At 36.1% G+C, this 25800-nt stretch overlaps 1 protein-coding gene across 6 annotated transcripts in view; it reads right to left on the bottom strand.

Annotated features, from left to right (window-relative positions):
* Positions 1 to 25800, bottom strand: part of faf (ubiquitin carboxyl-terminal hydrolase-like faf) — a 607647-nt gene that overhangs the window by 179751 nt on the left and 402096 nt on the right. For all 6 annotated transcript variants that reach the window (XM_069845718.1, XM_069845714.1, XM_069845717.1 and 3 more), the window contains one exon: positions 19190 to 19340. In XM_069845718.1, the coding sequence (XP_069701819.1) occupies positions 19190 to 19340 (151 nt within the window). The remainder of the gene's footprint in view (positions 1 to 19189; positions 19341 to 25800) is intronic.

Raw genomic sequence — 25800 nt, 5'->3', positions numbered from 1 at the left:
CCTTTGGAGTCAAACTGGAGTTTATCTGCCTTAACTTCAGTAATAAAACCACCGTTTGGTGTCTAATTGAAGTAATTTTTCATATTTTCTGAAAAATCAGATTTTTTTATAAAGCACAGTTTGATTCCAGGTGATTCATTTTCTTCCCCTTCACTATCATCATTGTAACTCACACTTGTAGCCTTGTACGCAGATCAACTTTTGCTGGGTTTTCGTTATTAATTGGGGGAGGGGGAAGCAGAAAGACAGTCGGATAATCCGATGATCGGTTGATCAAAGGACGGATAATCGAGGTTCTACGTACTTTATTTCAATGCACAAACACATCGGAAAAACTAAATAGACCAACAAAATAAATATTTCCTCTCCCTAGCATTATGATGTGATAAAATATTCAAAACGAAATCTCTGTTCGAACCACAAATCCAAAGTTGTGATACATGATCGAAAACTTTTGACCGGTAGTGTATATATAGATACATATTTATTTATTTATTTATTTATTATGGTGTAGTTAAGGCGATTATAACTTCTCTTCCACACCACCAGTAATAGAAGTAAAATAACAGAAAAATCAAACTACAGATAAAGTAAAACCAAACGAAAATATACATACACGCTACAGTCACACAAACTTTAAATGAGTTAGCACTGTCTTGAAATTTAGCAAAACAAAAAAACACCCCTCAGTCCCTATACGCCCAGTTAGCACTGATTCAGTGTTCTACATACCTTACATTTGATCTCTGCTGGTCAATGACCATTAAATTTCAAGTGACTTATCTCAGTCGTGGGTGTCAATATATTAAAAAGCATATTCTGTTATCTCCTTTCCTCCCCACTGCAAATGTGATGTTGCACAGAGGCAGAGACAAAATAATTATAAGATTTGTACATTCATCTGAAGCTGTGCTGACGTGCATTTCACGTAATTTCATGTCTATGTGTGCCTTCACTTGAATTTCAGAGACAGCTGATGATAAATAGGGAATTTCCTTGTTCCCAGTCTGAACCCGTTGGGGTGTCATCATGAGCCGAAATTTATCTATCGGCCGTACTAAAGAACCAATATACACGTATATAATTTAATTTATATTGGAAGATTTCCCCTTGATTGCTGTACGTCCAATTATATAATATCTGGGTTTTTTAAACATGACTTGAGAAATTATGTCCCACAAATTCAGAACATATTAATTATATTATTTTTTATTTTATATACAGAATACAGATACAGTATAATTTCGCAAGAAGTCACTCTTTAACATACAGGCTAGGCCTAATATTCTGATAAAGTCTATTTATAGTCTATTTCAGAAAAATTAAGAGAGTGTTCTTTCCACAATGCGTAACATATTACATTAGCAACATGATTACACAGACAGAATTTCGCAATAGTGCATTTTTGGACATGAACAATAATATTTTGAGATTTATATTTTAGAATTAATACAGTGTTATTTTCAGTGGGCTTATGTACATTCACATAGTACTACATTAGGAACATGACAAAAGTATCATTGAATTGTTTTTGATATGCATACACTTCTTTGTTTTCCCCTCTACTGCATATATATATATATATATATATATATATATATATATATATATATATATATAGTTGTTGTTTTCTAATGCCAGGTGTTTGACAATAAAGTCATTTGACCTCTTGCACTCCAATATTTTTCAAAGATATTATCATGACCAGCCACTGAAGCACAGATTTTGAGGTGTTCCGAATCCATTTCTTGGTTTGAGTTGCACAATGAGCAATTAGGGAACTGATATATTCCAATTCTATGCAGGTGTTTGGCCAAACAATCATGACCTGTTACCAATCTAAATGCAGCTACAGACGATTTTCGTGGTAAATCGGGAATTAACTGTGGATTTTGATGCAGAGAGTTCCATTTTTTCCCTTGGGATTGAGTTATCAAATTTTGTTTGTTGAAGTCTAAGTATGTAGATTTAATAAATCTCTTCAGAGAGTAATATGTAGATTTAGTAACAGATCTGTAAGTAGCAGTGCTGCCCTTCTTTGCTAAAGCATCCGCATTCTTGTTTCCCAGGATTCCACAATGGGATGGTATCCATTGGAATACAATTCTTTTATTGAGTGATATTAATTGAGAGAGCATTTTAGTTATTTCTGCTGTTTGAGATGAAGGTGTGTGTTTAGAGACGATTGATAGAATAGCTGCTTTGGAGTCTGACAATATAACTGCATTCCTAAATTTATTGATGTGGCATAGAAGATTCCTGAGACATTCACTTATTGCAATGATTTCACCATCGAAACTTGTTGTTCCATATCCAAGAGATCTATAAAGTGAGAAGAGACAGCACGTAACACCTGCACCGGCACCTTGTTCTCTGGAGATCAAGGATCCGTCAGTGTACAAATGAAGCCAGTTTTGTGGAGGGTACCTAATATATATATATATATATATATATATATATATATCACCCTGTGTGTGTGTCTATATAATATATAGACAGGTGTTTCAGACTACCTGTATCAGGCTTTTTTCTCGAAAAGTATGTGATACTGGCTGTTCACAAAAAAATTTTGATAACCAAAACCTATGTAAAGAATGTATTGGTGGTAGTATCATTTCCCGTAACAAACCGGAAGTAGGGGTAGACTACCTGTGGTCAACTTCGAAATTTCAAATGAGAACATGAGTCATTAAAAGTACTATTGGAAACTACTTTTAAAAAGAAACAATTTTTACTGAAACTTTTTTTTCTAACTTTTATTGTTTACTCACAAAGCAACAAAAATGGTATTTTCTGAGAAATGCTGTATGTTATCTACCTACACTCTTCATAGTAAGTGTTCAAAATATACGCCACCCTGTACTAAATAATGTTCTGATCATCTCCTAACATCCGTGACTGCATTTCAGCACAACTGAGAGACCAACAGGCTTCTCTAATTCTTTGTTTCATGTACTTAATTCTCTCCCACAAGAAGAAGTGATTTGGAGCAAAACCAGGAGATCAGGCTGGCCAAGCTACTGGTCTTCCTCGTCCAATCCACCGTAGGGAAAATAACTGGTTAATAATTCATCGAGCCCTACGTGAAAAGTGAGCCATACAGCTGTCCTGCTGAAGCCACATTATTAACTGAAGCACAATGGGAACATCATGAAGCAACTGGTGCATAATGTTTCGGAGGAAGCATGCATTCTACCATTCAAGTTCTTCTCAAAAAAGTATGGTCCCATGACGGTGCCGACATGTGTTGAGGCTCCACTCATGCTGGTAATCCCCTTCATGTAGCCAGTGTGGATTAACCAGAGACCAGTAATGGGCATTGTAGAGATTCACCTGACCATTACTTTTGAAAGTTGTCTCATCAGTTCACAGAATTCTGAGCTCGAAATCACAGTCCGTGTTTAGAAACCAGTTGCAGAAATCAACACAAGTCTGGAAGTCATGCCCCAAATTCCTGATGGAGATGAATATGGTATGAATGAAATTTGCTGTCTTTCAGAATTCTAAACACTATATTATGGTGCAATCCTGAGTCACGTGCAAGCCTTCTTGTGGGGGAGAATTAATGACATTGTCTACCATGTCTGTCCAACAACTAGAGAAGACATGAAACAAAGAATTAGAGAAGCCTGTGGGTCTCTCAGCTGTGCTAAAGTGCAATCACGGATGTTAGGTGGTGATCAGAACACTGTTTAGCACAGGGTGGCATACATTTTGAACACTTACTATGAAGATTGTATGTACATAAACATCATACAGCATTTCTCAGAACATTCCATTTTTGTTGCTTTGTGAGTAAATAATAAAAGAAAAAGAAAAGTTTCAGTAAAAATTGTTTCTTTTTAAAAGTAGTACCCAACCGTACCTTCAATGGCCCATGTCCTCATTTGAAATTTCGAAGTTGACCACAGGTTTGTCGATTTGTTACAGAAAATGGTACCATCACCAATTGATTCTTTACATAGGTTTTGGTTACCAAAATTTTTTTTTATGAACAACCAGTATCATATAGTTTTCGAGAAACAAGGCTGATACAGGTGGTCTGAAACAGCCTCTGTGTGTGTGTGTGTGTGTGTGTGTGTGTGTGTGTGTGTGTGTGTGTGTGTCTATATATATAGTGATTAAAAAATCTAGATTCATTTTCATGAAACTGAAGTGAAACGTTTTTCCTTTACAGGTAATATAAACTATGCTTACTAAAGAAGAGAGAATAGCTACAGTTTGTGGACAGTTGAAAGGGTTAACCTATGTTCTGGTCCAGGTGTTGTTTTTGCGAAAATTTTACAAACCTAGTCCATTAAGTGCAAATATCAGGATCTTGATGAACAAATTTCTCAGAATGGGATCTGTACTGGATGAAAGATGTTCAAGAAGACCAGTGACATCAGCAGAAACTGTGCACAGCATACAGGAAGCAATTGAATGTAGCCCTTGAAACTCAACATGCAGACTCAGCAGAGAGCTTGGTGTCTCCCAATTAACCATATGGCGAATCCTACACTTTAATCTTCATAAAGGTGCCTACCATATCTTGGTGCTGTATATGCTTGAAGATTAAGACCATGCATCTTGAGAGGTCATGTGTTACAATCTACTTAAGGCTGTGGAATATGAGGACCTGACGAATAATATCTTGTTTAGTGATGAGGCAACCTTCCACGTGTATGGATTGGTAAACTGTCAGAACAGCAGGATATGGGGTGAGGAACAGACTTTTGAGTGGGAGAGAAACACAGATTAATGTCTGGTTGAGTAGGACTACGACAAAAGTGTATGGGCCTTTGATGTTCTTTGAATCCACAATCTGTGATGCAACATATCAGGATATGCTTGAACTATTCCTATAGTCATAATTGGTTCAAGATCAGATTTTCGATACAGCGTGTTTCAACAAGATAGTGCACTACCCCACTTTGCTAACAGTATACATAACCACGTGAATGAGGCTGATGTAGGGTATGGGTTCCCCGTTCACCTGATCTGACACCTCTTGATATCTTTGTCTGGGGATACATCAAGCCACATGTTTATCGGGTTAAGAAAAGGGTAATATCCCAGAATTTAAAAATCGAATTCGAGCTCTTGTGGACACGATTACATCAGAACTTTTGCAACAAATGTTCAGATGAACTGGGCAGTGCTGGCAATTGTGCCTAGAAATGCGAGGTGGTCATATTGAATTATAACGATTCTACATCTGAGGAAGGCATTTGAATGATCTGTGTTGTTTTTCAATAAATAAATAAGTTGTTCTTGAAAATGGATCAGGGCTTTTGAATCACCATATGTGTGTGTGTGTGTGTGTGTGTGTGTGTGTGTGTGTGTGTGTGTATATATATATATATATATATATATATATATATATATATAGTAAAACCTCGATAAGACGCAGCCGCTTATTATGCTATCCCATGTAATACGCTCTTTTTGTCCGGTCCCTGCACATTTCATATATAACGCCTTTATAAAATACTTCGTTTGTTGTGCTCAAGTCCCGCATAATATGCTGATTTTGTGGAACATTTTCGATGTAATTTTCAGCAATATACTGTAACAGCAATGAAACCTCTTGGTTATTGAACTCACTGGTGCTATTAACCTGAAAAGTATTGGTATTCGACCCTTTACCTGCGCATTTAAACCTTCATACTTCATACCTCACCCTCTTGTTATGCTCTCTTATTCGACTCCTTACCTGCGCGGTTAAAGCCTATATACAGTTACAATACCTCACCCTCTTGCTAACCCTCTCTCTCAAACAGTATTCCTCATTCGGCTGTAATAAAATTCTGGAAATTTTTGCTGGGCAGTTTGTTGTCCTTTAGTGTATTGACGTGTCTGTGAATGTGATTACAATGAGTGTTAAACGAAAAGCACTTTCTGTGTCGGAAAAATTGAAAATTTTACGAAAGTAGGATGAGAACAGTACTCTTACTCAGAAACAACTCTCTGATTCATTAGGAATCCCATCATCGACATTAAGAACGATAATAAAAAATCGCGACTCAATCACTACAGCTGCGATGTCGGGAGCATGTAATCACAGGAAACTGAAGTGTGGTAAACATGAGGACTTTGAGTACACGCACATGGCAAACAACTATAAATGACTTTTTTTTCCGAAAGAATTAAGAACAGTACATACTGTAAATGTCTTTGATGTATAGTACAGTAATTACATAATGGAGTAATACTGTATTACCTTTCATGAATCATCTATTTCAATAAAGAAAAATGCTAATAGATACTGTATATAGGTCAAAATTAGTATACCCGCCTAATACGCCATCCCTTGAACAGCATCTTATCGGAGTTTTACTGTAATATATATATATATATATATATATATATATATATATATATATATATATGTTTAGGTATGCTTATACAAAGCAAGTTACATAATTGACAATGTGAAAAACACGGAGTTTCTAAGTTAATGCCTGCAACACTGAGTGACTGTCCTTGAGCTTTATTTTAATACTGCCATTACAAATGATAGTCGCACTGAAATTGTAGTTGCTGAAAATCGAAATGCATGTTACTGTTTATTATAGGAATATGTGGGATAAAACATCTCCTTTCGTTTTGCCAGTTAATATTGTCACTTCTATTAAGTTTTGCATGAGTCTTTTCACACCAATCCTTGTCCATTGCATAATTTTGGTGGATCAGTATTTCGCAATAGTATTATTAGTGATTCAATATTAAGTATTAAATTAAGTGGTGGCAATCCTTGTGCTTTCAAAGAATTCAAGAATTGAGTTGGATAAATGCACTCTGCTCACTATCTACAACTGTAATGAGAAACTTCTAATATGGTCTTGGATTGCGTAAAGTTACTTATTGCATTATTGTCTAGATTTTGGCCTTCATGATGTATCAACAATTTATTTAATTTCGTGTCATTTTTTCCACAGCCTTGTGAAAGTCGATGTTGAATACAACATACAATAGAGAACAATTGGCTGTAGTAGATTGGATTTTCATATCATACATAAATGTTTTATAGTATTTATTTTTACTTTTTATTAATTTGATGTCCATTTGTCCAATTTTAATGTAGGCTATGTTTTTCTTCTGTCCCACGCCGTGGTCTAAGGCATCCTGCCTAAGACTCATGTTACAGAATAAGCGCTGATTCGAGTCCTCATGGGGAAGAAATTTTCTCATGAAATTTCGGCCAGTGTATGGGACTGGTGCCCACCTAGCATCGTGATGCACTTGGAAAGCTATGATAGGTAGTGAAATCCGGTTGTGAAAGCCAGCTATAATGGTTGGGGGGATCATCATGCTAACCACACGATACCTCCATTCTGGCTGGATGATCGTCCACCTCCGTTTTGGCATGTGGACGTGAGGTCAGCAGCCGGCTGGTTGGTCTGGGCCCTTCATGGGCTGTAGCACCACGGATTATTTATTTATTTATTTATTTATTTATTATGTTTTTCTCCTGGTTATGAAGGTTAAATGTGCAAACTTTCGCAAACATAGGTCAAAGTGTGCAGATTTGTATAATGAACATACATACCTACTAACATTCACTTTTATACAGTATATTAAGACATATACAAAGAGGGTGGGCCATTTAAGCTGATAATATGAAGTATCTCGAAAAGGAATCATTCCAAAAATAAAGTTAGTAGATTATAGAGGAGATAAATTGAGTCATTTGTATTTTATTCAGAGAATATTTTAAAGTTCATTTGAAGGTCAAACTAATATTTTTAAATGGAGACCCTGCATTAGGAATGCTAAACACCGTCATGCCCTGAGTCTCATCGACCCGTCCATTCCCCCGTGGTGTCTTTGGAATAACTTACGTGATATGGGAGGAGGGAAGAAGGCATCAGAAGCTGAAGTTATAAACATACCACTTGATAAACTCAATGAATACTTTACCTCATCTCCCACTATACGACCTGAAAAACAGTCAAAACTAAATACAATTAATACTCTCCTAGCTAATCCTCCTCTTTCTCATGATAAATTTTTCTTCTCGCACATTACTGATTCTGAAGTAAGGGCTCTTAAAAGCATTAAATCTAAAGCACAAGGCACTGATAACATAAGCATAGTCTTTATCAATAAGATAGTCGAGGTCGTTCTTCCTGTAATAACCCATATTTTCAATTCTTCAATTATCACGTCTGTTTATCCGCAACTCTGGAACACAGCTTTGGTACGCCCACTTCCTAAAGTAAATTCACCTACTTCTGCAAAAGATTATAGGCCAATCTCCATTCTTCCTGTTTTATCTAAAGCCCTGGAACGCATCATTTATAAGCAGTTGTCAGACTACCTAATAGAATTTAATCTTTTAGACCCTTTACAATCAGGATTCAGAAATGGCCATAGCACTTCTACTACTTTGTTGAATGTTACTGAGGACATGCGTGCAGCCATGGATAAACGACAGGCTACTGTACTAGTTTTATTGGACTATAGCAAAGCCTTTGATTCTGTTGACTTCGATCTACTATTGACTGAACTACAAACACTACATCTTTCTGATAGTGCTATCACCTGGATGTACTCCTACCTTACTGGCCGCCAGCAGCGTGTCATATCTAAAACCGTTTCTCATCCTGGCATACTGTAGACACAGGAGTTCCTCAGGGATCAGTACTAGGCCCCTTGCTCTTCTCTATTTATATAAATGGAATTTCTAAATCATTTAAGGACTGCAGATATCAAATATATGCAGACGACATTCAATTGTATATTTCAGCCCGTCCTGATGCACTAAATGATAGCATTAATAGTCTTAATGAAGATCTTGATTCCATCTCTTCCTGGTTTCAACAATTTGGGCTTAACCTAAACGCATGTAAATCACAGGCTATTCTGTTCGCGAACTGTAGATTAATTCCTGATGTCAACGATCTGAATATTCCACCTGTGAAACTGAATAAAATAATCATCCTGTTTAGCTCTACTGTAAAAAATCTCGGAGTGCATTTCGAATCTAATCTCAATTGGGATACGCATATTAAATATACATGTAAGAAGGCATTCTCTATTCTCCATTCACTAAAAAGATTGTATCATTATCCATCTAAATTAAAACAGACGCTGGTACAGACACTCATTCTACCTCACTTCGATTATTGCGACGTTTTGTTCAGTGATCTCACGATTGATTCCGCTCAGAAACTACAGCGTGTTCATAACGCGTGCATCCGCTTCATTTATAATGTTGTTGTTTTCTAATGCCAGGCATTTGGCAATAAAGTCATTTGACCTCTTGCACTCCAATATTTTTCAAAGATATTATCATGACCAGCACTGAAGCACAGATTTTGAGGTGTTCCGAATCCATTTCTTGGTTTGAGTTGCACAATGGGCAGTTAGAGGACTGATATATTCCAATTCTATGCAGGTGTTTGGCCAAACAATCATGGCCTGTTGCCAATCTAAATGCAGCTACAGACGATTTTCGTGGTAAATCGGGAATTAACTGTGGATTTTGATGCAGAGAGTTCCATTTTTTCCCTTGGGATTGAGTTATCAAATTTTGTTTGTTGAAGTCTAAGTATGTAGATTTAATAAATCCCTTCACAGAGTAATACATAGATTTAGTAACAGGTCTGTAAGTAGCAGTGCTGCCCTTCTTTGCTAAAGCATCCGCATTCTCATTTCCCAGAATTCCACAATGGGATGGTATCCATTGGAATATAATTCTTTTATTGAGTGATATTAATTGAGAGAGCATTTTAGTTATTTCTGCTGTTTGAGTTGAAGGTGTGTGTTTAGAGACGATTGATAGAATAGCTGCTTTGGAGTCTGACAATGTAACTGCATTCCTAAATTTATTGATGTGGCATAGATGATTCCTGAGACATTCACTTATTGCAATAATTTCACCATTAAAACTTGTTGTTCCATATCCAAGAGATCTATAAAGTGAGAAGAGACAGCATGTAACACCTGCACCAGCACCTTGTTCTCTGGAGATCAAGGATCCGTCGGTGTATAAATGAAGCCAGTTTTGTGGAGGGTACCTACCCTGTAATATTAATTGTCTCTAAAGACAAGTATTTCAGTGTTTACTTCTGATTTCAGTATTTTTTCTGTTAAATTTAGATTATATTCTATATTTAATAGAGTTAAAGGGTTTGGTTTAATTTGTAAGTTTTCTTTTAAATTCGGGATATTGATTTTCTGCTTTAATTCTTGAACAATGGATATGAAACTTTTTTGAGTTTTCAATCTACAGAGAGGACTGTACGAATGCCAATTGCTTCCTGATAATCTGATAAGTTTTTCATATTGAATCAGTGTTTTTTCTTCTATTGTCATTTTGATGCTGTTAATATTAGTGAGGAATCTCATAGAATCTATTGGAGTTGTTTTGATTCCACCAGTAATGAGTCTGAGAGCTTGGTTTTGAACATATTCTATGTCGTTTATGAAAGGTGAAGTAATTAAAATTTCTCCGCAGTATGTCAGCACTGCTGTATATACATTTTGTATGTAGTGTTCAAAGTATTCCTAGAGCATCCCCATTTCTTTCCTGCTAGTCTTTTTAGAAGAGAGAATCTTTTACGAGCTTTTTCAGAAATGTATTTCAAATGGTTGCTCCATGTTAACTTACTATCGAAAATAACTCCAAGATATTTGGATTCATAAGTCCTAGGAATTTGTTGGCCATTGTACTGGATATAGAATTCTCTTTCTTTTTGTAATGTTCGATATTACGATCATATCTCACCTTCTTTCGAGAAGTTATCATGGCTTAGGTTACATGAGAGGAGAAATCTGCACTCACTTTCTCTCTTATATCGAATTATGCACACTTCATCCCCCTATTATTTATTCGCTCGTTTTCATACTCTCCCTCGCTATCATAATATTAATACTCAATCACAACGCGATAACATGCTAGAAATTCACTTCACACATCATCTCTGTATTCCTCATCTTTCACTGTTGCTACCTCTCGTCACTGGAACTCTCTGCCGCTTGAAGTCAAGGGCTGCTGAACATTGAAATCTTTCAAATCCAAGTTAGAAAATTATCTTATGACGAGTTGCCAAACTAACTTACTATTATGACAAGTGTTGTATTGCATGTTTCCAGCGTATTCACATTTTTTTTTTTAATGTTCTAGTGATATTTAACTTATTTTATATATTTGTTTTCATATTTTCCGATAATGGTATATCTATAATGTGATAAGTTGAGCTATATATAATCATAATTTTCCCTACTGTGTGTACTTAAAAATATTGTATTCATTGTATGCTTTGTACTGCACTATTTTATTATTACTATTGGTATTGGTATTATTATTATTATTATTATTATTATTATCAATAATTGTCTTATTTTTTTATACTTTAAACTTTGTATGTCTCATTTATTTTGACCTGCTGTTCACGTTTTATTATGCTTTTTTCTTTCTTTCTATATGTTATATATTATGTCTGATTTCTACTTACTCGTTGTTTACATTTTATTATTATCTTATTCAGTTTTGTGTGTAAAACTGTACTGTACTTTGTAAATTTGTAGTGTTTTTTGTAACGCAATTTTACTCCTGGTTGAGTGTTAGAGAAGGCCATATGGCCTTAACTCTGCCAGGTTAAATAAATCGTCACTATTATTATTATTATTATTATTATTATTATTATTATTATTATTATTATTCCTCGTAAAAGATTAAACAACTTTTGTATACACCATTTTTCTCTCTAGCCTATAGTTTTCCTCATAAAAATTAAACAGCTTTTGTATCAAAGCATTTTCAATTTCTCCCGCAGTTTGACAGATATCTGAAAAAGTGAAACCCCACAAGTGAAATCATACTATTTCACAGCAACTAAATTAGTATTAAGAAAAAGAAAAACAACTAAGTATGCAAGTACTTACACTGTATTAACGAATTTCACAGCAACTAAATTAGTATTAAGAAAAAGAATTAAGTATGCAATTACTTACACTGTATTAACGAATACTTGTAGGGTATTCATACAAGTAACCAATAATGTACAACGATTGAGAACTTGGAAATCGACTGCATACATGCTGAAGTCCATAGGAAGCTGTACTGTTGTGCAAATGGTACCAAGACAGAACGGTTCAGATATTCATCCAATAGCTAATTTAGTTGCTGTGAAATAGTATACAGTAACTTCGCTTTTCAGATATCTGTCAAACTGTGGGAGGAACTAAAAATCACTACACTCAGTTTAAGCATCCTGCTCAAGTAATGTTTTGTCTTATTTACTACTGAAATCGCTAAGTAGATATGAATAATTTCTGATGTAAAAGACTGTCTACTCACTAACCATCAATTTAATGTAAATACGAGTAATGTAAAAGTTAATATTTAAGACTTACGATTACACAGCCCAAGGATTTTTCAACGAATTTATAGAATATTGAGGGTGTTGATTCGATAAATGACCCTAGTTTTTTTTTCAGATTGGCTCTAGTTCTTGAGATACAGAGTGTTCAAGTTATGTTATCCAAATATTTACTTTAACAAGTCTTTACAGTATCTATTATCCATTACTTGTAATATTAGTTGTGCCAATGGTGTGGAGGAAGCCAAGAAATCACCACAGTGAATGTTATTTTTGTGCTGTGATTGTGAAAGGTCTCAATCTTTACAAGAAACGTAAGTTAGAGTATCCTGATTTGGAATCAGCAAGGTGATCTATGCCACACAGTGAAGATATTCCCATACCAGTGTTCACTGCACTCGCAGACCTTTCAGTGTCTGATTTTGAAGATACACAGGATTTGGCGTGTAGTTCAGGTGTAAGCAGTGGTAGTGAATATGAAGGAAGTACGTCTACACAGCTACAGTTCTCCCAGGAGGAACTCAATGATTGAGTACGAGACTTAAGTCTGTCAAAGCAAGACTCTGAACTTTTAGCATCCAGACTAAGAGGAAAGAACTCTTTTAAGCCTGAATCTAAAATAACTTTTTTCCGGACAAGAGAGGCAGCACTTCTTCCTTATTTTATTCAACACGAAGAACTAAAGAACTAGTATACTGTAGTAGTATCCAAATGGGGATACCTGAATACCGACCAGAAAATTGGCGACTTTTTATAGACAGTTCCAGCAGAGCATAAAATATGTTTTATTGCACAATGGAAATTACTATGCATCTATACCATTAGGTCACTCAACCACTTATAGAGGGATATGAAAATATAAAAATGATCTTGCAGAAGCTTCGATACCATGAGCACCAGTGGTCTATATGTGTCTATTTAAAGATGATTAACTTCTTACTTGGGCAGCAAAGTGGATACTTCATCTACTTGTGGGATGGCAGGTCAAAAGAAGACCACTGGAAAAAAGTAGTATGGGCTTCAAGTGATAATATGATTGTAGGTCTATCAAACCTCCTTAAAGAACCACTGGTTGATGGGGAAAAAATCATTCTTACCTCGCTCCATATAAAACTGGGACTTATGAAGCAATTTGTTAGAGCCCTAGACGAAGGTGGTGATTGTTTCAAATACATTTGCAGATTTTTTCCTGGATTGAGTATGGAAAAACTAAAAGCTGAGATCTTTAATGGCCCTCAAATTCTCCAACTCATCAAGGATCAAAATTTCATAATTTTCATGACTGATATTGAAGCATCTGCCTGGAACAGCTTGTCTTAGTTGTTAAGAAATTTCTTGGTAACCATAAGGCTGACAATTCTGAAGAACTGGTACAAGACATGCTTTCAAACTTAAAAAATTTGGGTGCTACTATAAACATAAAGTTCACTTTCTTCATAGTCAGTTAGACCGGTTTCCAGATAATCTTGGTGCTTTTAGTGAGGAACAAGGGGAGAGGTTCAACCAAGATATGAAGGTGATGGAAGAAAGATACCAAGGAAGGTGGGATGCGCATATGATGGGTGACTACTGCTGGAGTCAACGTGATTGCTCTGATGACCCATACACAGCAAAATCAAATAGACAGCGATTTGTTATGTGTTGATTGGTATTATTCTTCATTGTACTGAATTGACTAAAATTTGGCATTTCATGTACTTGGTCTAAAGCAATTTAATTTATTTTTCATGTGATTTATGAATAGGTTATACCTTAGCATATATATTTTTTGCATTGTTCATGTATTTCAGTGACATACTAAATATATAAAAAACTAGAGCCAATCTGGCAAAACTGATGTCATATTCGGAATCAGCGCAACAAATTAACCCTAAAATCACTTTCAGATGATTGGCAACAAAATGTGTGTTGACCAGTGTTATTTATTGTATTTTAGTTTGTAGTTGAAAATGAAGAAATTGTCTGTAAAGGAAAAAAGTTGAAATGCTTCTTATTTATGAGGAATCTGGGAGAAATGTACAACAGACAAGTCTTCTGTATGTTGAACGATTTCATGATAGAAGAACTCTATCATACATGCCATTTTATCGTGTCATAAAACAGTTTCCAGAAGAGGGAAGTGTGCAGCCGAAAAAAAGGAACTGCAGAAAAACTGAAACTGACAACGAGGATAAGGAAATTGCAGTATTAACTGCAGTGAATTATGATCCCCATGTCAGTTCTCGAGAATTGGCTACCAACACAGGAATTTCTAAAACTAGTATTCTAAGAATACTGAAAAGATACAAATTTCATCCTTATTATGTGTCATCACATCAAGAACTACATGATAATGATTTTATAAATAGTATATTTTGCAGATGGGCACAAGAGAGAATTCATACTATTACTACTACTACTACTACTACTACTACTACTACTACTACTACTGATGATAATAACTTCTTCCTGTCCGTATTATTTTCTGATGGATGTACTTTTACGAATCACTTTGAAGTAAACAGGCATAACATGCACTATTGGGCTGTTGAAAACTCACACTGGTTAAGAAAAGTGGAGCATCAAAGACACTGGCCTGTTACTGTATGATGTGGAATTTTGGGAGATAAGATAATTGGACCTTATTTTGTACATGGCACATTAACAGGACAAATTTACACATATTTTTTAACTGATGAGTTGCCATTATTGCTGTAAGATGTAACATTAGAAGAAAGGCAGACCATATGGTACCAGCATGATGGATACTCTGCTCATTATGCACGTACTGCTAGAGATGTTCTAAATCATTAGTATAGTAGTCGTTGGACAGGACGCAGAGGTTCAGTACATTGGCCAACACGATCTCCTGACCTTACATTCCCCAAATTTCTTCTTATGGGTTCAGAATGATAATCTGAACCTTTATTTTTTGTTTGGGAATGAAAAACCCTCTTACTGCTGCTGTTATTTAATGGCAAGAGACAAGAATTCAATCCATGAGTCTTCTGGCAATCCAGTACAGTTTTGAGAGGTTTTTCGTCTTCTGGACATTAGGATCCATTTTTCGGCATTGAAGTAAATGTTTTCCATTCATTTTAGTACTTTGATCCTTGCAAATGTTGCAGTGTTCAGAGTTATAAATTTTCATGTGATATAGATGTGATGTTAAGAGTCATGCTCAGGTTTAGTTGGAAGGTTGACATTGCTTCTTTTCTAGGTTTGGTTTTGTTCACCTGCCATGTTTCTTTAACCCTTTTGAGTCCCATGTCAGGTGACATCTGCCACTGCAATATCTGCGTTCCAGTCCCACGGCGGGCAGCATCCCACACATTTCTTGCGCAAAGTGACAGCGATATTTAATTCTGTGTCCCATGTCGGGTGACATCCACCACTACTATATCCATGTTGCAGTCCCACGGCAGGCAGCATCCGACACATTTCTCGCGCAGACTGACTGCAGTATTTAAGTCCGACCGCAAAGGGTTAATATTTCTCCAAGTTTTGTCCCGGGATAATTTTGATGTTCCTGCGTGAAATAAATCATGGGTTCGCTTCATTACTAGTCTTCTCACTGTTTTTGTGTCCAGTGAGGTTGAAGTAGAATTAAGTGCCACTTCCTTCTTAGCAAATAGGTCTGCAGTTTTATTCTCAGAAATGTTAACATGTGATGGGATTCATTGAAAGGTTATTGATTTTCCTCGTCTATTCAGGAGTTTTAGTATTTCCCTTGCTTCTTTTGTAATTTTGGATGTAGGCTGGGTATTTGAGTAATAGACTGGATTGCTGTTTGTGAGTCAACCAGAATTACTTGTTTTTGGAAGGCTTTAGGCCTGAGTAGAAGTTGCTGTAATGCTATGGTGATTGTTTTTGTTTCTCCATCGAAGTTTGTTTTGTTTTTCAATACAGAAATATAATGAGAGAAGAGCTCACAGTGTATTCTCGCTCTTCCTCCAACATCTTTGTTGGATAATGAACCATCTGTATAGACTCTCAAGTACTCGTTTGATGGATATCTTTCTTCTATAATTGCCAGTGGAATTAATTACTGTGGAAGAACATCATCTTTTCTTACAACATAGAGCAGAGACAGGTTAGTATTGAATGTTCGGTAATCTAGAGGGTTGACAGGTGTGCAGAATGATTCAATGCTTTCTGGAATGTTAAGCAAGTTTCTTGCATGAGTTTTCTGCTCTCTTCATTTCATGCTTAGATAAGCGTCAAGTTTTAATATTTAGTATACTTGCAGCCAGTGGGCTTGTGAGCCGTAACTCGCTGATCCCTGAAGCACCGGCAGAAAGCTCACACAAGTAACTTGAAAGCTCCAAAGTATCTAGAGATTAATAGGTTAAAGAAGTGTTGTTCTGGATTATTTTGGACCCGAGTGGTATTTGGCAAGGCTTTCAGTTTGGAGAAAGAGATGAATTTCTGATGTGTTCGGAAATTGCCTGTATATAGTTGAAAGCATAGAGTTGGGGTCATTTTTACTGCCCCACATACCAATCTGAGTGCATTATTTTGTACTGCTTCAAGTTTTTGTAGGGTTGACTTATTTGCTGTGACTAGTACTTCACTATCATATTTTAATATTGGTTTTACATAAGTCTTATATGTGGTATTCAGTATATCTTGTGTACTTCCCCATGTAGATCCAGCTAGTTGTTTTAGAAGACTTGTTCTTTTTTCAGCTTTGCAACCATTGTGGAAATATGATTCTTCCAGTTTAATTTATTATCCTTATATACTCCTAGATATTTCGTATAAATCCTTTTACTCTCGAGTATAAATCTTTCCTGGAGTGATTCTGACTAATCCAGGTCTCGAGATAAAACATGAATCTGGAATCACCTGGATGTCTTATGATGTGGACTGTATGCAGAAATTTTAATCTCACAGCAACGATGTTACTCCTTTCTAGTAAAAGTTTGCCACAATCACTGGTTTGCCTGTATCTAAATCTAAGGGATTTCAATATTATGTACATTGAAGATACGGAACCTGTAAGTTCCATTCACAATGAAAACGAAATATAAACAGACATTTGCGGTCAGGTTACCAAATGGATCATTCACAACGATTCACATAAACACTGACATTAACAAATTACCATTAGATGTTAACATGAAAATCTGCAAACTGCATACTTTCATGTTTATTACTTATGTGATGTGGAAACAATACACAATCACAGAGCACTGAAATATACAAAAGAATGAGACCAAATGACGTCGTTGTTATATTTCCATAATTTCCATAATAATTGTGGTTCTGTATGTTCCTATCATCAATGATTGTATGACCTTTTGATTTTATGGTAACATTTAGATTTTTAAGTTAACACATTATATTTCCTTTTCATTGTGAATGGACCTTCATATTCTATTTTCTCCCTTATTAAGCTGACCAATTTTTTGGTCACTACAAATTTCCCTTTATCAAAGATATCAAATATGTTGTTGTTTTCTAATGCCAGGCGTTTGACAAATTCATTTGACCTCTTGCACTCCAATATTTTTCAAAGATATTGTCATGGTCATCTACTGAAGCACAGATTTTGAGGTGTTCCGAATCCATTTCTTTATTTGAATTTCACAATGGGCAGTTAGGGGATTGATATATTCCAATTCTATGCAGGTGCTTGGCCAAATAGTCATGGCCTGTTGCCAATCTAAATGCAGCTACAGACGATTTGCGTGGTAAATTGCGGAATTAACTGTGGATTATGATGCAGAGAGTTCCATTTTTTCCCTTGAGATTCTGTTATCAATTTTGTTTGTTGAAGTCTAAGTATGTAAATTTAATAAATCTTTTCACAGAGTAATACATAGATTTAGTAACAGGTCTGTAAGTAGCAGTGCTGCCCTTCTTTGCTAAAGCATCAGGATTCCACAATGGGATGGTATCCATTGGAATACAATTCTTTTATTTAGTGTTATTAATTGAGAGAGCATTTTAGTTATTTCTGCTGTTTGAGATGAAGGTGTGTATCTAGAGACTATTGATAGAATAGCTGCTTTGGAATCTGACAATATAACTGCATTTTAACATTTATTGATGTGGCATAGAAGATTCCTGAGACTTTCACTTATTGCAATGATTTCTCCATCAAAACCTGTTCTTCCATATCCAAGAGATCTATAAAATGATGTGTTCGGAAATTGCCTGTATATTGAAAGCATAAGGTTGGGGTCATTTTTACTGCCCCACATACCAATATGAGTGCATTATTTTGTACTGCTTCAAGTTTTTGTAGGGTTGACTTATTTGCTGTGACTAGTACTTCACTATCATATTTTAATATTGGTTTTACATAAGTCTTATATGTGGTATTCAGTATATCTTGTGTACTTCCCCATGTAGATCCAGCTAATTGTTTTAGAAGACTTGTTCTTTTTTCAGCTTTGCAACCATTGTGGAGATATGACTCTTCCAGTTTCATTTATTATCCTTATATACTCCTAGATATTTCGTATAAATCCTCTTACTCTCGAGTATAAATCTTTCCTGGAGTGATTCTGACTAATCCAGGTCTCGAGATAAAACATGAATCTGGAATCACCTGAATGTCTTATGATGTGGACTGTACGCAGAAATTTTAATCTCACAGCAACGATGTTACTCCTTTCTAGTAAAAGTTTGCCACAATCACTGGTTTGCCTATATCTAAATCTAAGGGATTTCAATATTATGTATATTGAAGATACGGAACCCGTAAGGTCCATTCACAATAAAAACAGAGATTGTTTTGGCATCATTGTTCAAACTTACAAATTTAGCTTTAAAATATTTAGCAAACTGAAGACACAATTCAAGACGACTTTAATGATCAGTTAAAATTATGTAATATGTTATTTTATTTCAAATGTACTAATATTGGCATCAAAATAAAAAGAGCTTACCTATGAAGAATGTATGAGTAATAATGACCACCACTAGCCTGTCCACTATGTACAACTATTCCAGTAAGTTGATATTTTGTACAAATGTCTTTCGATATCTCATCGTAGTCACAGTCAATCATTTCACCTTCAAGCTTCGCCAAACCTGAAACTGCAAGAAGAATGAATTTTAAAACAAACACAGTAGAATCCCTCATCCCTCATATCCAGCAACTATGAGATAAAGCCAGTGGCAAATAACCGATTTTGCCAGTTAAATTGGAAAAAAATTTTGTAGCTTATTTAAGGCTAATTGACTCACTCAATGCAGAGATGCTGCCATCTTGCAACTGCTGTTTCCAAACCTACTTAGATCGCTAATTGGCTATCTCAAAAGCTTTAGGGACTGATTTTCCATCATTTGTTAAGGAGTAAAAAAAGTACATGTTATTTGAAATGTGGATATAGAGAAGAATGGAATGTGTGAAGTGGACAGACAGAATAAGAAATGCAAATGTGTTGGAGAGAGTGGGTGAAGAGAGAATGATGCTGAAACTGATCAGGAAGAGGAAAAGGAATTGGTTGGGTCACTGGCTGAGAAGAAACTGCCTACTGAAGGATGCACTGGAAGGAATGGTGAACGGAAGAAGAGTTCATGGCAGAAGAAGATATCAGATGATAGACAACATTAAGATATATGCATCATATGAGGAGATAAATCAATCAATCTTCTTAATGTATCCAGCTGTTTGCTGACAACATAAAGTCCACTATAGTCCACTGTAGTCTATTCAGTTGTTTTTCACGAGAAATGAGGGGTATTTTGATTGGTGTTCACTATAGATGCCTGTTGCTAGTAGCCAGAGTTGGGGTGTAGTCAATATATACTGCAGGGCTGTGTCTTCTGCAACCGGTATTGATGAGTTTAATTTACTTATTTTGTGGTTTATGGATGGACAGTATAGAAGAATGTGTTCCAGATCTTCATCATGATTATTACACCACAGACAAGTAGGATTATCAGAAATGTGAAATCGGTGTAGGTACAATTGAGTGACAATGTGACCTATTCTGGCTCTTGTTAAAAATGTTTGAACATGTCTGGGCAAGTTTTTGTACATTTTCAGGTCATTTGGTTTCTTTTGTACAGACTGTAAAATTTTTCCTTTGTCAGAAGAGAGCCAATTGTTGATCCATAGGTTTGTAAAATGAGACTTTACTGAAGCAAAAGCATTGGATAGAGATATCACTTGAAGAGGTCTTGGTTGCAAATATGTTGCCTGTTTTGCAATATTTTCGACTTTCTTGTTTCCAGGTATACCACAATGACTAGGTATCCATTGAAATGTTATTTCCATTTGGAGTTCTTTTAGTTTGCTTAGTTGTTTCTGAATTGGAATAATTCTATGTGCATAGGTTTGGTACATATTTAATTATATTAAATATAGCCCCCTTGGAGTCGGTAAGTATGCAAATAGATTTTTCAGAAATTTGAGTAACACACTGAAGAGCAGCATCAATAGCTAGCAATTCAGTGTCAAGACTGGAGGAGGATGAACATGGTATGAAATAACTTTCTTGATAGTTATGAATATAATACCCTGCTCCTGATGTCCCATTATTAGGATTTAGAGATCAATCTGTATAAATTTGAAGATGATCCTTATATGTGCTGCAGGGTAGTTTCATGGCATCATGAGGAGATAAATAGGAAGGCAGAAAATAGGAAAGATTTTACAAAGCTGGGTTTGCAGTGAAAGATCTGCCCTTGCGCAGAATACTGAATGAATGAATGAATGAATGAATGAATGAATGAATTACTCATGTAATAGCTGTTTGTACACCCAAAAGCAGCACATGGCGTTGAAAATGTGTGATAACATTACTTTCAGTATGCATACTGCACATCTATATAGGGTGTAACAGAAGTCTGTGAAGTCAACATAGATTCCTGCCCATTTTAAAAATGGTGGTTTCCGTTCACTTCCACATGCAAAGTCAGCAGTCTCAGCTGGTATGAAATCTATCAGCATATGACATGCGGATTTTGTGATAACATCACACTCAGTATGTAGGCCTATACTTCATATCAATATAGCATATTAGAAATTTGTGGAATGAACATAGGTTTCTTGTCCATTTTACAAATAGTCGCTACTGGCTTCACTTTCTGATGCAAAGTTAGCGATCTACAGTCGAGCCGTTCTTATTTCCGGTGTGGCCACGCCTTCTCGACTTTTGGCGCGAAGAAGGTAGGCAATAGCGGTGTTGCTAAATCTCTGTCAAGCCAATAGTGAACGGACGCAGTTCTAATAGCTGATTGTCGAACAATCAGTCGGTATTGTTGTTAGTGCTGTGTTATCGCTGAGTTTTCAGCATCACAATGCCGCGGAGGAGTTGGAAGACCAATTCGCAAAGCAGAGAAATGATTCTTAGCGTTAGAGATTATTTCGAAAATGAACGTAAAATAAGAGTAGTTTATTGCCTTTAATGCAAGTGGTGCAATGAACAGCTGATGCGTGTGATGTGAACAAGTTCACGGTTTCTCAAATAACGACAGAGAATTACGGACAATCCGGCAAAGAAGAAAATAAACTGAGAACTATGGCGGCGGCAGGTACTAACAATGATTGTAGCGATCTAGGCGTAGCACCTCTAAATTGAAAAATACCGTTAGGCAAGGTTCTTCGTGTAATTTTTTTTATGTAGCAATGACTTATCATGACAAAATTTTTAATACTAACATATTTTACTTAATTTACAGGTTGTGTGGTTTTAGTTATTCATTCACATAAAAAATGTTTATTTATTATATTTTACAGCTTTCTCCCATTTTAGTAATTTCTAATATTGTTTCTGTATTTACGAAAATCGTTACTTCAAATGGTCGGGAAAACCAATTATAGCACAACATGGTAAGTCTTCTGTGTCCTGGGATGCTAGGATCAACAATAACAATAATATATAATATTATGTATTCATATATTACTAATTATTTATCATAGGAAATAATTTTTCGTTCGATGTTTAAGACTAGACATGTGCTAAAACTTCGTTAAGAATACAAGGGTAGACTTGACAACGCAGTAACATCCACCGTGAGCGGGAAGCGGTATGTTGTCTGCATAACCTTGACGACAACCACTGCCAGTGAAGCAGCGTGTCAGCTGACCAGAAGCTGTCGTGTGATTTGCTGCCGGAAATAAGAACGGCTCAACTGTAGATGGCTGTTTGTTTCACTTGTGTGCACATCAATAATACTCCCATCTAGCTTCAAACACCTTATTTAAAAAAAAAAAAAAGTCACTACCTGAATAACTTGTGTACTGACTCAACCTCAAATTTTCATTTTTATATTTCTTAATCAATTGTACCAATGCTTTGAAATTTATGGTTATTTGGGTGCCAGATGCAAGGGATTCCACTGTATGGCAGATGAAAATGATTGAAGGCAGTGGAGATAAAAAGTAATTCTATCATAATATTTTACATAAAAATTTACCAAGTACTACAAGACACTAAATATTCAATAATTATTTACAGTTGTTTCTATACTAGTTTCCATTTTATGAAGCAACTAAAGAGGAAGTGATATCGTACTGCTGTCAATAGAGGCTCAATTGCCACATAGTCATGGCACGAGTTCAAATTGAGTAAAGAGCTTTTTTGTTTTCACCAGAATATTTAAAGCTTTTGCCATCTAGTCTGCTGTCATAAAATCTGAAAGTTAGAATATTACCGGTTGCTCTGTATGGTTGTGAAACTTCGACTCTCACTTTGAGAGAGAAACAGAGATTAAGGGTGTTTAAGAATAAGGTTCTTACGAAAATATTTGGGGCTAAGAGGGATGAAGTTACAGGAAAATGGAGAAAGTTACACAACGCAGAAATGCACACATTGTATTCTTCACATGACATAATTAGAAGCATTAAATCCAGATGTTTGAGATGGGTAGGGCATGTAGTATGTATGGGCAAATCCAGAAATGCATATAGTGTGTTAGTTGGGAGACCAGAGGGAAAAAGATCTTCAGGGAGGCCCAGACACAGATGGGAGGATAATATTAAAATGGATTTGAGGGAGGTGGGATATGATGATAGAGACTGGATTAATCTTGCACAGGATAGGGACTGATGGCGAGCTTATGTGAGGGCAGCAATGAACCTGCGGGTTCCTTAAAAGCCATTTGTAAGTAAGTATTTAAAGCATGTGTATGACAGAGTATTTGAAATGCTTATGAATTACACTTTTACACTCGTAATAACAGCAATGATGCAGCACACGAAAGCAACTACAGTACATATAATGCACGTGGCCTGGAGCCATAACTTTGGTTATATTGTCCTGCAGAAAAAGACAACATCATACAGAGTTTGGTTGGCATTCTATTGCGAGTTTGTTGCTAGCATACGAATTTCTGTATTATGAACTCCACTGAAAAGATAGGTTTTCACTCAATGTGACAACACTGTACAAGCTACTCCTCTAGCCTGTACTCAACCCTCGTGTATAAAACTACTTACTGTTTTGTTGTTTTAAAACATAGAAACTAGTACAAGTTGCCTTCTTTTATATAAAGAAGTAAGTCATTTGGCGTCAGGTTGGTTCTGACAGTAGAGTACAATACTATGGACTGGAAGGGTCTCGAAAAAGGCGAAATGGTTTTTCCAACACAACTTACAGAACAGTTCTACAGTCTACTCAGCCTCCTACAAAATTCAGTATCAGACAGAATGTGATGCTGATTACATCTCATTAGTATTGAGGTAAACAAAGCATGGGAGCTTTACCTGCTTGACCACTATGTGCCTCAATGGGATAGGCGTACACCTTTACCTTAGGTTCTTTAGCCTGCTTTATTTTCAGAAGCCATCTTTCCACTTTGATCTAGAACTTCCAATGTTTCTGAATTCTGTCTTCATTTGTTCGTAACATGTAAACATACTACTCACTCTTCTGCTTTACAATTTCATTTAAATGTCATGCTTGTGTCCTTGTATTTATATGCCTCTGATGATTAATATTGATACAGGTCCAATTTTTCTTTTATCATACAAGGAAGTGCAAACCCAAGGGGTACAAGTGAGAATTTAAAAAAAGAAACAGAGTTAAGTATAGAAATGGGTTCCTAATATGTGTAAAATTATTGTGGCCAAGGGATATATGTGTGCCTCTGTTTGGTGCTGCAATCGATGTATGCAATGGAGGGGGAAAGGAACTGGTCACCCTATACCCCATTATCTTCTGGCCTAGTTGCCTCATAAGTAGTGCCATGTTGGTATCACTTGTGAGGTTCAGACCTCTCTTCGGACAGTTGACTAAACAACAACAACAACAATAGATAATTGAAGATATACTGTGTGAAATTTTAATAACTATGACATTTGATTCAGAAGAGCATATTTCTAACTTCATTGAAGGTAAGTAGTCAAGTACAATTTTGATATTCTTGTTATGGTTATATTCCCTTTATAATTTTAAAATGTACTGTTTTTTTAAATAACCGATACAACAAATTGGTTGTAGCATTTTGTTTTATTACAGATAATACGGATCATGACGATGATAATGCTATGTATGAACCTGATGGTGACAGTGAAAATTCCAGTTTCTATGGGAATTCCATTGATGAAGTTAATCTACTGCATTAAAAAACAAAGTAGTAAATAAAGTCTTTTACATACTGGCAGCCTGAACTAATTTAACAGAGGAATCATCCTACCAAAAATCAAGATACAATTTTCTTTTGTTTCATTGACATCTGTCAGATGTGCACTATGTGATCAAAAGTATCTAGACACTCTACAAAACGTGTTTTTATCACAGAAGGTGATACAGTAGTCAGCAGACATCAGACAGCGTGAGACAGCATAATGAGATGGAACGGACTTCAACGTGGTTAGGTGGTACTTGTGTAAGAAGTCTGTGCGCGAGATTTCCACTCTTTAAGCATCCCTAGGTCCACTGCTAGTGATGTTATACTGAAGTGGAAATGTGAAGGGATGTGTACAACCCAAAAGCATGCAGGCCGACCACCAGTGACTTCCAGAGACTGTCGAGTGTTGAAGAGAGTCGTACAGCATAATCGTCAATCATTCATCACCACCATGACATAGGAATTCCGAACTGCATCAGAATCTTCAAGCACCATGACTGTTGAGGTGCGTTAACTCGGTTCCCATGGCCGAGCAGTTGCCCATATCCACCACACAGGCAAATGTCAAATGCAACCTTGCAGGGTGTAAGGAGCGTCGAAACTGGACCCTAGAAGAGTGGAAAATCGTTGTGTGGAGTGATGAATCATGGTATACAATGTGCGATCCAATGGTAGGATATGGGTATGGCAAATGCCTGGTGAACAACATAAACCAGCCTTTATAGTGTCTACTGTGAAATTCGGGGGTGGTGGGTTAGAGTGTTGTCATGTTTCTCCTGGAAGGGGCTTGGCCCCCTTGTTGTTTTACCTGGTAATGTCACAGCACAAGCTTACATTAACATTTTAACCACTTTCATGTTGCCTACCATCAATGATCAGTTCGGGGATGACCACTGTGTCTTTCAACTCAACTGAACACCCATCCATACTGTAGGGCTTGTCAGGAAGTGGTTTGACGATAAACAATGTCGCACTA

This window comes from Periplaneta americana, chromosome 14 (assembly GCF_040183065.1).
Source record: "Periplaneta americana isolate PAMFEO1 chromosome 14, P.americana_PAMFEO1_priV1, whole genome shotgun sequence".
Lineage (NCBI taxonomy): Eukaryota > Metazoa > Arthropoda > Insecta > Blattodea > Blattidae > Periplaneta > Periplaneta americana.
The sequence above is the reverse complement of the archived record's forward strand: the minus strand, read 5'-3'. Positions and strand labels throughout refer to the sequence as shown.